The following is a 16,560-nucleotide window of genomic DNA, read 5'->3' as shown; positions in this document are numbered from 1 at the left end:
CAACATTGGAAGCGGGCTTCACTCCAAGCCACCTATTGCATTTTCCGAACTTCTAAAGACATTTCTCGTTGGATCTAAAACATGAGTGCAGTATCACACAAAATATGAGCTACAGTCAAATGCCTTTATAACAAAGTGCTAGGGACCTCCAAAATTCTTCATTATACAGGTCACTTCATTGTAAAAGTCGCACACTGTACTGCTCCCAATAGGGCAGGTTAAGCACGTTCAAGAAAACCTTTATTTAACATGAATTCAAAAGAGACTTAGTGAAATACATGGGTAATTTTTCTTTGCGCAGTTTTTCTGACAAAATGCACGACTCCAGCCAACATCATTGCACTGAGGTTCGCAACATACCCCGCTGCGAAACGCAGGAGCTGCGCAAATTAAAGCTGCAGATCGTGGAATGCCAGCCGCTATCGCATGCCTTGCCGTCGAAATTCTTGGTTCGTTTACAGAACCGTCGTCGTTCTTGACTTCGTTGACATTTCCTTCCTTTCCTCCTTAGATGGCTTTGAAGATCTCGTTGGTCATCAGTTAGAATTACAATGTCATTGTGAATTGTGACGTATTCATCATTCGTCATACCCATAGATGATTTACAAGTAGCAGTAGCGTTTAAGTTGAGCGATTCCTGAAGTAATGCAGCAGGACTACTTCTGATATCAGCATGCTCGTCACATGCGTGCTGGCACTTCCATTAGCACTAATGCAGGGGGCACCTTGGTGACATCGCTACATGGCATTCGTTGTAAAGGAACAAATCAGCCGTCGGGACTACCTAAATTCCTTTGTTGTACAGGTAAATTCGTTGTAATGGTTTTCGTTGTAGAGGCGTTCACAATACACATAAGCGATAACAAAATTGGCCGGGATATGATCAATTCTTGTTATACAGGTCATTTCACTGTACAGGTGTTCGACTGTGTTATATTCGCGCATGCACTTACGTGTGTGTTCGAGCCGAAGGACCTGCTTCGACCGAAGGCAACAAATGAATCCCTTTATTTCATAGCACTGAAGTATATATACAGGTGAGATGATTACTTGTGGCGCATCCAGAAACAAAACATTAAACTTAACATCTTGCCCTCTCAAAAAAGCAATCGCTAAGCTTCGCATCTCTCATACACTGATAACCATGCTGGTTGTCTTCTCCGCTTGGATGAGCGTCTCACGGTCGAAGGCGAACTCGGACCGAATAGAGTGGGTCACACTGGCCGGACTCCTGGAACAGGTTCGGGCTGCCCAGGAATTGCTTGCGCCTCAGGCGAACTTTTGCGTAGACTGGGACCTTCGATCTGGCATCGCTCTGGCTGGACATCTGGATCACCTGGAACTTGTGCCGAAGCTCCCTGCACACCACGTTGTTCCTGCACATCAGGACTTCTCTGCTGCTGCTCAGATGAGGGGCAAACTGCTGAGTCAGGACATGTTGCTATGTCGTTAAAAGTGGAAGCCAACTCCAGTGTCACTGTATAAGTCACCGACCTCTCTTGGTTCCAGGTGCGGCCATCGTTCAGTTCGTACATGTCTTGATGCCTATGTTTGATGACAGTGAATGGGCGTGAATAGCTGCAGGTGCCCTTAGGTACATGACCTGGCGGCTGAACACATACACGTTGCCCAGGTATCAATGGCACGCTCTTGGCGGCACGTTGTCTATCCGTATACCTCTTTCTTTTCTGTTGATGCTCGGCTACCCTTTGGCGCAAAGATTTAAGTTCCATGCTAGGTTCCTGGGAAAACTTGCTAGTTTGGGGAATCCCCACCAAGTTGAGCTTTGTTCGCGGGTGCCAGCCATGTAGAAGTAACGCGGGTTTTTGACCAGTCGTAGCATGTGGTGTGCAACGGTACACACCATAGTATTCCGTAATGGCTTCTTTCAAGGGTCGCTGCTCTTGCAAACATACTCGGATATATTCTTTTAGCACTCTACTGAATCTTTCCAATTGTCCATTGGCTTGTGGATGATATACCGCAGAAAAGGTGTGCTTGATCCCTCTGTTTTGCAAAAACTGCTCCAACTCGTTGGCAGTGAACTGCGGCCCGTGGTCGCTGACCAGCTCGTCGGGGTAGCCTTTACAGCTGAACACCCTCCACAGGAAAGATGTTATTCTCACAGTCATGACGTGAGCAAAGCAGACTTAGGGCCATTTGCTGTGGTAGTTTACAGGGGCAATTGCAAAATGACATTCTGGCAATGCATTCACAAATGAACCCACAGCATCTATGCCCAATTTTTTCCATGGTGCCACTGCAAATTCCACTGGTTGTAAGGGTGGAACAACTGGTTTTGCAGTCTTGTCCACGGACTGGCAGACAACGCAAGAACCATTTTTTCCACTGCCTAGTCAGTCCTGGCCACCAGTATTGATAGCAATGCCTCTGCTTTGTCCTACAGAGTCCTGGATGTGACTCATGCCCCGCCTTCATGAGATGGTACTGTAGGGATGACGGAACCACGAACTGGTCACCCCAAAGAAGTAGACTGTCCACGGCGGACAATTTGTCTCGGACGCGGTGGAAAGGAACATCTATGGAAGGCGGGGATTTACTTGGTGGCCATGCTGACATCATCCAGCCGACGATCATCTATAGCACAAGATCCTGCACAGTCTCGGTTATGAATTTTTGATGGGTCACACATGGCGAAATGAGACATACTGTTTCTTTCGCCACTTAACGTTCTGTTTCTTGAACCTGTCCTTGCTGCGGCATTCTGAAAAGAAGCATCTGCTGTCACATTCTCTCAGCCCTTCTTGAATTCAATCTGGTAGTTGTTGGCTAGCAGCCTTGCATGCCACCTAGCGATCCTGAACGGTTGTCGACCAACTCCTTTAGTACTCAAAAGTGTCGCCAATGCACGGTGGTCCGTGCGCAGAATGAACGGACGCCCCCACAAGTACACCCTCCAATGCTCAAAAGCCCACATGCATGCTAGGGCTTCTAATTCGCCTACTGAGTACTTCTTTTCTTGGTCTCATAGCCATCTGGAAGCAAAAGCGATGGTGACCAATTCCTTGCCTTGACACTGCTGAAAGTACTGCTCCTAAGCCGACAGTGGATGCATCAGTGTTCACAATTGTTTCTAGAGCCGGGTCAAACAACTGCAAGCATTTGCTTGTCAATAGTCGTTTCATTTCCTCAAAAGAAGCTCGCCTTCTTATGTCCCAGATGAACAGCGTATCCTTCCGTAGCAGTTCTCGGAGCGGATCGACAATTTTGGCGTAATGTGGAATAAATTTTGCATAGTAACCAGCCATGCCCAAAAGTGACCGAAGTGCGTCTCTACCAGCTGGCGCAGGCGCATTCTGTATGGCAGCCACATTGTTTTGCAGTGGGCGTACCCTTTATTGGTCACTACATGTCCCAACAATGGCAGTTCAGTCGTCCTGAAAATGCATTTGTCATTTAGCTTCAGCCCACTCTTATCACTGCACTGCAAAACTTGCTGCAGACTTGCGTCATGTTCTTCGAGCGTGCTTCTGAACACGATAATATTGTCGATATAGCAAAGTGTTTTCTTGCAGTCTTGCAGAATTTCAGCCATCATTTTTTGGAATACTGATGGAGCAGATGCAAGACCAAAACATACTCGCTTGAACCTGTAGAGACCTTGGTCTGTTATAAAGGATGTCAAATTCCTGCTTTCTGGGGCAAGGGCAACTTGATGGTATGCGGCGGCTAAATACAGTTTGGAGAAGAACTTCGCATCGTGCAGCTTATTCAATAGTTCCTCGGTGTGTGGGAGCGGGAACTTGTCAACAACAATTGACTTATTTGGCTCACGTAAATCAACGCAGAGTCTTATCGACCAGTTTTTTTTTCTGCACAACCACTAATGGGGAAACCTATGGAGAATTGTCAATTTTCTCGATGATGCCCTCCTTTCTCAAGTCCATTCAATTCTTCAGAAACCTTGTCCCTCACCGAGAATGGTAACCGGCACAGCTTACTAACTAACATCCTCACGAATTCTTACTTTATGCATGAAGTTTTTAGCACACCCAAGCTTGCCATCAAATAAGTGTGAAAACTTGGCGGCAACATTAGCCGGGAGTCCATCAGGCCCTTGACAAGTGTGAAGGCAATGTAGTGACCCACCATCAATTAGCAGTTGAAAAGTCACCATGGCAGCATCTAGGCCCAGGATGTCGGTCCCTTCTGGAACTACGTAGAATAGCAGTAAAGCCCGATGGTTATTGGACGCGACTGGAGCAACGAAGCAACCCTGGACGGGTATGCGGCGAAGCGAGAAGTCGAATAGTGCTGCTTTCGAGGATTGCAGAGAAACAGAAGACCGGAGCTTCTCGTAGCTGGCAGAAGACAGTATAGACACTGTACAGCCGGTGTCCACTAGCACGGTTATTGTAATGCCATGTACCTGTACGTCAATGTACAAGCCTGTTCTGCTCTTGTGGCCCAAGTGCAATACAGTCAAGGTCTCCAGTACATCTTCAGACGCAACTTCTCGGATAGCAAGGGTTCTGTTTGCTTGCTCACTACGGCACACTCGTTCAAAGTGGCCCATTTTTCCACACTTTCTGCCCATATTTCTTGCCCTGCAGGCGGTGGAACCTTCAATGTGACAATGGGAACCACAGCGGAAGGACGACTGGGGTGCAAGTGGTGGCTGGAAGGCCCCTGTGGCTTGAGTATGAGTTCTGTCAACGCTGCAGATGTCGGCTGGTGATGATAGCTCACTGCAGTATTGCGCCGTTGCATCAAAGCTTCTGCCTATGGTTACGGCACTGTCCAAGGTCAATGTGGAACTCTCCAGTAACAATAGCTCTTGTAGCGAACGCTGGGGTCCTATTCTGAAACGTTCCACTTAGGCGATATATCGCCTAGGCGAAAGTCACGTTCAGTAAGTCAACCGGCTGCTTACCCGTGACGTCAGCATGCACTACCAACACGCACACTCGAACGCTTCTGAAAACACACGAGAGGGCACACCGTGCGAGTGCAGAGCGGCTCGAATGTGTTGTTTTCAAATGTATCGGCCACAGTATGACACAGGCGTGTACATTTATTCAATACATGTCGGGAGCACCCACTGACACCGTGACGTCAAAGTGACGTACACCGGAACTACTAGGTGGCGCGTCTGCTTTTCCGGTTTTGCTCAACCAGCCAATTAGCGCACGCCTGAAAGCGAAATAAGAAATTTTGCTCAAATGGAATGTTTCAGAATACGGCCCCTGGTTTGTTTTCGCCACCAATTGGTCCCGGATGAAATCTTCTGCCTGAGACCCAAAGTCGCATGAAGTTGCTCGCTCACATAGGGCTGTAACGAAAGAATCCATCGACTCAACCTGCAACTGGGCGCGCAGTCCAAAACGGTGCCTCTCCACTACAACATTGGTGACGGTGGCAAAGTAATCATGGAGCGTCACGAGCGCAATCTCGTATTCGTCAGTCTCACTTGTACTATCCTTCCCCTGGACTGACACCTACGGATTATCCAACGCATGTGGGCTCTGCTTCTCTGGCAATGCATAAAAAATCCGCTGACCTTCTGCCTCAAGACAATGTAGAAGGAGAGCCTTGCGGCGGGCTGTCGAGTGGGCGTCACTGGTCAATGCTGCAAGATAATTCTGGAACATCCGATGCCATTGGCTCCAAGGGACGGTGGGTTTCCCTGGTGCTGACAGGAATTCTGGTGGCTGCAGCACACTCATCTTAGAAACACGCAGCCGGCTGCTTTGTTATCCTCATCGCCATCTGTTGTATTCGCGCATGCACCTACGTGTGCGCTTGAGCCGAAGGATCTGCTTCAACGAAGGCAACAAATGGATCCCTTTATTTCATAGCACTAAAGTATATATACAGGTGAGAAGATTACTTGTGGTGCCATCTAGAAACAAAACGTGAAACTTAACAGACTGCACAACGCGCGAGGGCGTGGCAAAGCATTCATGCGATGTAGCTCATAGTGAGTGCAATAGTACATTGCCTTTGCTTTGCATTACGTATGTGATACCACTGCAGCCAGGGATCTCGCATTGGTCCACCTCTTTTAACCCTGCTTTCAAAAGAAAGTGAGTTGCGTGCCAAACTTCTTCGTCTAGTATTCCTACTCTAATCCAACAAATAACGCTTGCTGCCATGTTGGCCTTTACGTTCAGTGTTGACCGAAGACATTTAGCCGCAAGTTGCATACTCAACACCAAAACACAGCAAATTTTTTTTTTTCCGGTGATTTCTAACTTGTAGACAACAACCGTCCATAAAGGTTTAAAGAGCATGCATGACACCTGCACAGCCAACCCTTCAGAGGTAGTGAGTGCAGGAGTGCCGAGAGCTCTTTAAGAATTGATTCCTGTATGACGAACCTGTGGCCACAATGCAGGTAGCTGCGTGCATCACCACAGAGCTCATTTACACAACGCAGTCAAGCCTACAGAACATTTTTACCAGGCAAATCGGTTGTGCAAACCAGGACAAATTTTTTTTAAACTGTAAAGCTTTCCCTGTGTTTGTTTTGTAACTTCATGCTGCTCTCAGGTGGATCCTAATTTTGCATTTTCATTAACATTTGTACTATATTTTCTGGACTTCCACATGCGTAAATTTTTACTTAGTTTTTCCTTACAGTCCGCACTTTCTGTATAGTATTCCAGAGAGATTAATTCTGGCTGAAATATAAGTTCTGAGCAACCAGTATACATTCGGTTTTTCTACGTCAGCTCTGAATGTATGCAGCTGATTTCGCTATGCGATTTACATGGTGAAAAATGGCAGGCGCAGTTGACTTTAAAGTACATTTTTTTTTTAAAGCATGCTTTTCAACCTTTAGAAGTACTATCGACCAAAAAGTTTATGGACCACGGGATCTGACAAAAAGCTGAATATCTACACAGCCTGGTATTCCCATTTCCAGCCTCTACTGGTATACGCGAACAACATTGTGATGTGCGCTTTTACTGGCTACTTTTAAAGGCTGCTCGGATATTTAGCGTTTTCCGAGATCCTGTGGTCTGTAAGCTTTTTGGTCGATAGTACATGTGTGGACTATAGCCAGGAACATATGGCTTAATACATTTGACTGTAGTACCCTATTACTCCATTGTGGGCTTCCTATACAAACCTTGAGCAATGAAAGTACAGTAGACTTATGTTAATTCGATCCCGACTAAAGGTCCCGGCCGGTGCCTATGCATTTTTATGGGCCTGAACTTTCATTGCTTCAGTCCTAAAATTGGCTTCGCTAGATAATTCGAACTTGACCGGTCAGCATGCAGGAGCGTGACCTCTGTGGTGACCCTAATAGTGACCCCTTTAGTGGCGTCTCGGCGGAGCGTAGGGGACAGAGAACGCATTGAACACAGGTAATTTCTCATCGAAAACATGTATTTTCGGCCTGCTCTAGGAAGATTTTTAAGCATTAATGGTAGCTCATAATGTCTAATTATGGTATTTATCCCATTATAACGCACGCCTTTTCTTTCCCAAGAAAACGAGGCCAAAAATTGCCAGCACTGTGCAATCAAATATAAAACCAAAACTGTGTTCACAGCATTCATATGCTTTATTGCACAGTACGGCCGTATTGCGGGGAAGCCGACATTAAAAAGCGGTGTGGCGAAGCTCACTTTAGGGAACTGGCCGCCATTGGGTTCTTGCCTATTTTTATTGCTAAAAAATCGGGTGTGTCTTAGATTTATACTTTGTTTAGGAGCGTAAATGTCAGTTCTAAGTTAGTATTCTACTTTGGACATGTAGAAAACAGATGCGCTTTTGATTTGGGGGCGTGTTAGGATTGGGCAAATACTGCCAAATGAATCAGCAGTGTGTTTTATCTTTTTTTCTGCATCTCGTTTAATTCCACCTGCTGGATAATTTGATCAATTTTGTCAGTCCCGTCGGGGCCAAATGAACATAATTCGATGGCATATATTGACAGTTAAAATTAAATTTCAGGTTTTAATGTACCGAAACTATAGAGTGGGTTATGAAGGACACCGTAGTGAAGGGCTCCAGATTGATTTTGACAACCCAGGCGCTCTTTGAATTGCACCCAAATCTAAGTACACAAGCATTTTTTTGCATTTTGACCCCATCAAAATGTGGCCGCTGTGCCCAGGAATCGAACCCGCGACCTCGAGCTCAGATGCAGAACACCACATCCACCGGGGTTGGTCGTAGTGACAGTTGTGCAGCACTTTGAGTAAGAGACCTCTTTTAATGCCATTTAAACAGAATACACCACATACATAACAAGCACAGACAGATATAACTGCTCAGCATTTCACACACAAATGTGGAGAATTCACATGAAAGCCCTGAATCTGCACACCCTTTGCAGGTAGAACGTTATAAATGTATAACCAAAACAACTCGCCAGAAAATATAAAGGCAAGAACGCTTTGGCCTTTCCCTGACAAAATATGGAGAGAAAAAAAAATTGCTCCTTTTCTGAAAGTACGAACACAATGAGCACGTTGCCGATAGATTAGACATCGTACAAGGTGGTTTTTGAATTACTAGATATTGCCCAAGGTACTTGTTGAAGCAAAAATAAAACACTCCCTTTGCACCCTTTGTGAAGAATTTGCAATGGTTGCTTTACGTCGAGTACAAGACTGTCTTAGTGCAATATTTTGCAGCTATAATTCACTGCTTTATGGTGCAGAGTGAAGACTTCAAATAAAAACAACTGAGCACCAAAGTTTTCAAGCATCTTTCTACCGTCTAGCACAAGCAAGGCTAAAGACGATGACAGGTACACTTTGCACTTGTGCGTCCTCACCCGATCTCGTGCCACTGCATGTTTAATATCAAGCGACAAAACTAAGGGGTACGAACAAATACACAACAGTTATGTTTCCTTAGATAAATTTGTCCACTAGTAAGAGAAACTGCCTCCTAGTTAAAATTGAAAAAAAAAAATATAGAGCATGAATCGCTAATTTCCACATCTGGCCATATTATTGTTTGCAGCACACAGATGTGCAGAAAACTTGGATCATACAGAAGAACATGTGCTCCAAAAGGCACACAGAAAAAAAAGAAAACGCCAAGAATTGAGCTGCAGAAGTACACGAGTACTTATAGTCTAGCAACTTCGGAAGCACATCACCCTAACGGTGAAGTCACAGCAGCGTAATCTATCGCTGGCAGGCGTATGCTCTTTATTTTCAAGTGGTGTTTACACAGGCTTCACGACAATGGCTATTAAACTTCAAACGGTTAAAGTTTCATTAACGTGGTCTGGCATACAGTGACAATGAGCACCAAAGTGAGAATCTACTGCAGGAGTCTGGAGGAAAAAAAAGGCTTCACAACACCTGGTCTTGAAATGTGCACACAAGCTTAAAGGCACATACGTGCGCTTTCCATGCCTTTTATGCATCACTCAAGAACATCTTCCCCACCTCATCAAAAATATGGTCAAACAAGAGTACAGTACGGATCACAAGTTCTCCATTAAACTTCAATGTCTCAACTTCGGCCGTTTTTAGTGAAAATGTGCGTAGCAGGCTCGTATGTCTCATGATTGACAGCCTGCTCGGAAGCTTCCACTGCATAATTTCAAATGAAACAGATGGCACTGGCAATATTCATAATTAATGTACTCTTCTGCATAATGTATGCATGAAAAATTATAAAGGAGCCAAATGAAATTGTACCACATGTGCGTAGTGTCAGCTAAAAATTAAAATGCTTGGTGAACCAAAAGAATCCTGCCTGCAGTGGGTGCACTCGCCTACAATGACACACATTGTCCTGGGCTATTGCCGAAGGACTACGTATTGCTTTTCATTGTGCGTGTTTATTGAACATGAAGCTGACTTTGCTACCAAAGCCTGTTTACAACGAGGCAAATTAAGTCGCTGGCTACAACCGACTCGAAAACAGTGCGCCCTGCAACTCTTATACCCTGAACAAATCAACGAAAACGACATCGTAATCATCTTGCTTGCTGAAGTCCCGTTTGACAAAAGACGCATGTACGGAACTTGAGCCCAGAAGCACCTACAAAAGAATACTCGTGTTAAAGGATATCTGCATCATTTAAATTACAAAAAAAAAGCAAGAACACTGCTGTTGAACTTAGTTTTCTCAATGTTTATGACATAACACATTTACTCTGCTCATCACGTGTAGAGTGAAAATGGCGTGCCATTTCCCAGATAAGTGAGCACACTTTTCAGCGTGCTCTTAATCGCAATCTTACAATCGTAACCGTATAAGCACGCTTATTGAACCTCGGCATTCTATTCCCTGTCAGTCTTCAAACTGGAACTTCAACAAGAGAGAGATGTGATCACCCGATGCACCAAATCTATGGTGCCAAGAACAGGAAGAGACCAATGCTTTCAGACAGCTTGCACCGCATGTCCCTGGGACATCAGTTCTGAAGCCACACTCACGTCCTCTTTGTTATTGGTGTCGACGAGGTCGACCGAGTACTTGAATCCAGGAAAGCCATCTTCTCTCTTGGCCTTGCTCACGACTTTGGCCATCATCACTTTCCACTGCGCTGCATGGGACAGCATCTCGAACAGGTCCGAAGCCTCTTCGGTCCATTGGGTTCCATCGCGTGGCTGGACGCCAGCTAGTGAACATTCAATGGCTTGCAGCGGGAGATATCTGTACTCGTCGCAAAGTGTGCAGAGCTCTTTGGTCTTGAACCGGCCCGTCTCGCCAAAGTCGACGTAGTGGACTTTGATTGTGGTTTCATCCTTCGAGTAGTCGCTCTCCTCAATCGCAACAACACGGGCACGGTACCAGCAGCTGTCCTGCGCAAAGCGGGATGCCACGATGTCACCGACGGCAGCTGAGACGAGCGCATGGGTCTGCTGGTTCGGCACGTGGGAGTAGTAGTTTGTCATGTCTTCGACGAGCTTGTCCAAGTTAATGGACTGTGAGCCAACCAGCTGTACCCAGAAGGAGCGAGGGCTCTCCAGTGCTGATACGTAGACTTCGATGTAGCCGTCGGCCGAAGTAGCAACCAACTCCTCCTGAACGAACTCCGGCTCCTTTTCATCCTTTGAAGGGTTGGGAGGGCATGAAAAAGAAAAATGAAATATAACATGTACGGTGTAAGGTAACAGAAAATGGAACTGGTTTTGCAAATTCCTTGCTTATACGGGGTGATCATTTTTAAACTTTACGCGAATTTAAAAAAATTCTTGTTGTAGGTAACATAATCCTAGTCCTTGAGCTATATTATTCAAGAAGTGGACATTATTTGCGCGAGATATCGAAAAACATACTTAACAAAACTCATTACCTGACTTAATTATTACCTTAATGTACATATGGCAATTTACAAATTGTAGCAGGTGAGACTGCAAGGCATATCCACTTGGAATGAATTTCCAGAATGACACCAGTTTGAAGATATGCGCCATTGGAGATATGCGTAAAAATGCAGTGTTGTTCCTCTTTTTCTAAAAAATCGCTCTTTTATGCCTTGAAGAACAACAGTAACTGGAAACGCCCATGTATTTCGTCCCACACTTCGGCAAATAATATCTCGATAGTGGTGTAATCCTGGAAATTCATTTCAAGTAAATAAGTCTTGCGAACTCACCTGCCACAAATTCGTAAATTGCAACATGTGCTGTAAAGCAATTAATGAAGTTAATCAGTGAATTATAGTTAATTAGTTGAATATGTTTCGATTTCTCATGCTAGTAATGTCCACCTGATTGAATAATACAGCTCAAGGACAAGAACTATGCTATCTGCCACAGGCGATTTTTAAAAATTCCGCAAAACTTACAAATGATCACCACGTATAATGGCTGCAACAGGTATGCAAATATATTCACAAGATATGCTGTTTCACAATTCTGCAAATTTTGCAGCAATGGTATAAAGTTGCATTATTGCCTAGCAGCTGTGCCGAAAACTAGCTATGAAAAATTTTGCAGGTGTGAATGTATGTACCCGTGAGCAAAAGTATATGGACCGCAGGGTTGCCGAAAAAACTGAATTTCTTCGTAATTAACAAGCATAAACTGGAATTTATGAGTACACTGAAAAGTCCCCAATGCCAAGTTTGGACTGCAGTCCTCAATTTCAAGTTGTGTTCACAGGCAGAGGGAAAAATGGGCTTTATCGCGCAACCCCTGGTCCGTATACTTTTGCTCACGGGTGTACATACATGGGCCAAGTGGTGCACCGCAGGTTACGCATGGCAAAATAGTTCTGTGGAAGCCCGCAAGGTAGAGGAAAGTTAATGGAAGGGAAAGTTGACATCCACCCGACATACAGCAAAAAGCTAGAAAGGAAACCCATATGGGATATGGGTTTCTCAGAAAGAAGACTTCACATTTGAAGAACTATATTGGTGCACGACGAACTTTTCTTCAACTGCGAAGTTTTCTTTCTGAGAAACCCAGATTTCCTTTGTAGCTTTCTGCTACATGCAAGTTAGATGTCAATTTTTGCTTTCAGTTTACACATGTTACCATATAAGTGGTCTTTTTTTTTGCTATACATAATTTTAAAAAACTGCCAGTGGCAGATACAGTGCAGCTCAGATTTGTCAAACCCACATATAACGAATTATTCTGTGTAACGAATAGCAGTGAATTCCCCTTGGATGTTTTTGTACACAATTTTTACTTTATATATCGAAATACCTATATATCCAACTTTTTTGTGATCCCCTTCAGATTCAATATATGCGGGTTCGAGTGTAGCCCAATTCTATGCATTTTGCCCCCATCAAAATGCAGCTGTCGCAGCCAGCATCGAAACCGCAGCCTCGAGCTCAGCAGCGCAACACCAGAGCCGCTAGGCTACTACAGCAGGTAAAAGTAAGTGAAACAGCTGAGCATCTTTACTGCAACTTTGGTTGCAGTAAAAATGTGAAACTGGTGCCATCCTCAGAAATCATTCCCAAGTGAATATGCCTAGCAAACTTAAAGCCTACAATATATTTCTACATTTCGATTAAACCTAACAATTAACTTCATCTATGCCTACTCAAGGCTTCATTGTCTCTTAGTTTGCATGGTTGTAACTACCAAAAAGTTGAGCCCCTTGGATCTCCTTATCCTTCTCCCTGGTTATTTTAATCAATGCTTTTGCTTTTGATGCACGGTCCTGGCATGTACAGTTGCACACACAGCGCCAACGCAGTTGCAGCTGCACTGCAACGGTTGCTGGTGAGGCAAGATGCAGATTGCCACCAGACGTCCCAATGCCTTAAAAGGACACTAAACACTGAGTCAGTTTATATTTATAAAGTATTCTTTCAAAGCTCTATTTTTGCTAATTTCATGGGAAGAGATTGATTATTAGAAGGGAAAATGAAGGCCTAATTTTCATTTCTTGAACTTCGTGCCAAAACCCTAGCTCCGACATGTCACGGTGATGCCACAGATTTCAAAGCACTTTCTTGTAATTGTGGTGGTGTCGTCAAGGTTCTTGAAGCTTGCCAAGTTCAGTCTTTGGCTTCTTTGAAATGCAACATACTCCATGCCCGCAGATAAAAAAATTAAGCAGGCACGAGCAGGCGCCGTCAATATCGATGACATTGTGGCAGGCTGTGCAGAAATTTTACATTGGCAATGCCACTCGTCTTTTTTTTTTTTTTCGCCTTTTCTGGCTTGTCAAGCCTCCTCCCATGGCAAGAGTGGCTTTTTTGGCATCCTAGAAGGCTAAGTTACTAACACAGCTCAGCTCATTTTTCTCATAAGTGCCCCTATAACTCAACTCTGTTATCACCTTAGACAGAGGTGTTGCACTGGCCTTGATGGCCATGGGACGGTTACGGTAGAGTGCTGCCCGCCCGGCCGATGCGAGTGCCATCTTCTGCTGGTAGGCCTCTTCTTCGGCCAGCTTCTCGTCGATCATGGTGATGGCCATGCGGATCTGCTCACGAGTGCCCGTGATGCTGACCGTTTTGAGGTTGCTGCTGCGTTCACGGTCATCGCCGCCCGCCCGGTCTACAAGGATCTTGGCCGAGGAGACTCGGCACATGTGTCTGCAAGTAGGCAATCGGCACAATCTCTAAGCAGAAGCTCAGTCATACAATGCAGTGACAAACGGCGTTCACCAAAAAAAAAAAAGACAGAAAGAAAGAAGGGGACATACAGAACGTGCAAGACGCACTCAGTCCAATCGTGCTTAGTGCGAACAAGAATACGCTATGATGGTTTCGAGAATCAAAATTAAAACCATGGGGTTGACCCAGAGCAACAAATGGGCTATGAGAAATCAGATGGTGTAGGCCTCCAATTTGACTCTACAGGGTTTTTAAATGTAAATCCGAATGAGTACATGAGTTCTTTTCGTTCTGCACCCAGTGGAATGCAGCTGCACCAGCTGAGAGTCGAACCGATGACCTTGTGCGCAGCAGCAGAAAGCCACTGCCACTGAGCTGCCATGGCAGATAAGACTAAGTTTAACTGACAGTTTGAACAGTTATAGAAATCTAGTGCAAAGCTCACAGTGATATGGCAGACATGAGACTTGTATAATGAGAAGAATAAATGCTGCCTCACTTAGTGTAGAGAGAGTCTCCGATAAAATAAAGAGTAGTGTGACAGGGAGTAACCAGTTTGCATTCAACAGGCAAGCTACTTGACCAGTCACCTCTTGACAAGCTCTTAATAATAGTGCACAGTCTATTCACGAGACTGTTGCTAACAAGGAAAGAAATCTTAGTTGCAGCTCAGTTAGAGTTGCTGTGAAAAGTTACTTGTCTCTCAGTCCAGCAAGGCTTGATTTAAGAGCAGGTGGCTGTTTCGGCAGAATCAAGTTGAGACTCTGGACACTTTCCCATAAAATCTGGGACAGTTGGCAAACCTACAAAAGTCAGCCACAGGCATGACAGCAACACTATGTGCAGACAGTAGAGTTCAGGTGTCTGATCTTACCGAACAGTTTCTCCGTTCCTTCCGATAATGCGGCCACAAGACTTTGCAGGCACGAACACAGTCTCGGTAACTACATTTGACTGCTCCACTATGCAAGCCTTGAGTAGCTCTTCTGCATCTTGCACATCACTTGGCACGCCACGAATCACAGCAATTCTGTCGCACTCTTCACCAGTACCTAAAAAAAAGAAAAACACATTTTGAGACCTGCTTGTACCAAAGCACCAAAATGCGGTTTTCAACTACATTACACACGAGTATCACAAATACAAAAAATAATTTATCTACACAACCTGTATTTTATATGCGCGCTTACAAAATCATTGAGTACCTATGGCACTTTCAATTGGTTACTTCTAAGCGCTCAGACGAAGTTTCCAAGCACGTCTAATAAAGCAATCGTGACATCCAGCTCGCTCCTATGGCAATAACAACGCCGGAATAACGCAAATAAATTTATCTGTCTGTGTAGTACGCGCTTATTGTCGCTTGCACAATCATGAGAGTTCTTTATTAATGGCCTCTGAATATGCCATGTTTATTGTCATGCGTGTTTTTCAATTACCTACCAATCACTGGCGCTGAGCTACGGATTTGCGGTGCGCACAGTTTTAACAACAGCTTAATTTTCCTCGCATGTATTGTGCAGTCTTATGATTACGCGACAATTTATTACCTCGGGGGTTAGCATGTGTACTGTTATTTCTCGTGGGATAATACATGACTAGGTTCGACGTTGTCTCACTTCGGCAACTGTGCAATTCAATTTGTCAAATTTTAACGGTAATAAACAGATGACAGAAAATAATGCTGCAGCTCTGAGCAAAAAAATTACCGACGCGGACTTTCAGGGACTTCGGCGTCGCGGACAGACACACACTGTCGGAACTAAATGCTTGAAGACACATGGCATGTGAGACAGATCTACGACGAAATCGCCGTAAGTGACATGCAGTGATACTTAAGCCAATGTCTCCTCTAAAAAGAAGAGGCATTGCTTAAAATACGCAGCGTTGCCGGCACGCCGAGCGCGTTCTTTCCTCTTACCTTGGTTGTCGAAGCTGATCTTTGTGTTCGTCTTTTCCTGGATTCGTTTTATGTTGGCGCCTTGTCGTCCAATCACCCCGCCGACCACCTCCTTCGGGACGGTAACCTTCACTACGGTATGTTTTGTCGTTTCCACTTTCCGCCGTTTTACCTCGTACTCTTCCTCCGGTTTCAGCAGTAAGTAAAGCAGGATTGACGACATTGTCACGCCCGCCCCTAAGCCAGCCCATAGTGCTATCGTCTTTAGTTTAGAGTCCATGTCATTTAGAATGGCGAAACAATATTAGCCGCGCATCCTCGATCGCTGCTCCCAATGATCTTTTGATCCTTTCCGCGTGTTCGGTTATCAACGCACCGACCTAAACACGGCGTTTCTCAGTGCTCTTTCAGACACAGACCAAGGAGCAAAAAGCGACATCGACAGCGCTTTTGTTGTTGCCGGATGGCCTTTAGTGATTCAGCTGAAAGCAGCGAAGTTCCTTTTTGACTGCGCACGGACGTTTTTTATTGTTATAATGGTTTTATAGGTGTTGCCTAGTGGTATCCAATGTCCATAAACCATGGAGGTGGTGCCTGGTGTGCTGTAAGCCGACGTCTAAGGACGTCTTTTCGGCACACAGAATTGCATCCGGCGCATGCAACCAACAATGTCGATGTAGCATAG

General features: G+C 44.9%; 1 protein-coding gene across 1 annotated transcript; it reads right to left on the bottom strand.

The window, feature by feature from the left end:
• Window positions 1-8,171: 8,171 nt before the first annotated feature.
• Window positions 8,172-16,308, bottom strand: LOC119461391 (tudor and KH domain-containing protein). Its single transcript, XM_037722688.2, has 4 exons — window positions 15,897-16,308; window positions 14,850-15,027; window positions 13,696-13,954; window positions 8,172-11,000 (listed from the first exon to the last, which is right to left on the bottom strand). The coding sequence occupies exons 1-4, from the start codon at window positions 16,153-16,155 to the stop codon at window positions 10,329-10,331; spliced, it is 1,368 nt and encodes a 455-aa protein (XP_037578616.1). The 5' UTR covers window positions 16,156-16,308; the 3' UTR covers window positions 8,172-10,328.
• Between the last annotated feature and the right edge of the window lie 252 nt (window positions 16,309-16,560).

Source organism: Dermacentor silvarum, chromosome 8, assembly GCF_013339745.2.
Source record: "Dermacentor silvarum isolate Dsil-2018 chromosome 8, BIME_Dsil_1.4, whole genome shotgun sequence".
Lineage (NCBI taxonomy): Eukaryota > Metazoa > Arthropoda > Arachnida > Ixodida > Ixodidae > Dermacentor > Dermacentor silvarum.
This window is presented reverse-complemented; position numbering and strand designations above follow the sequence as displayed.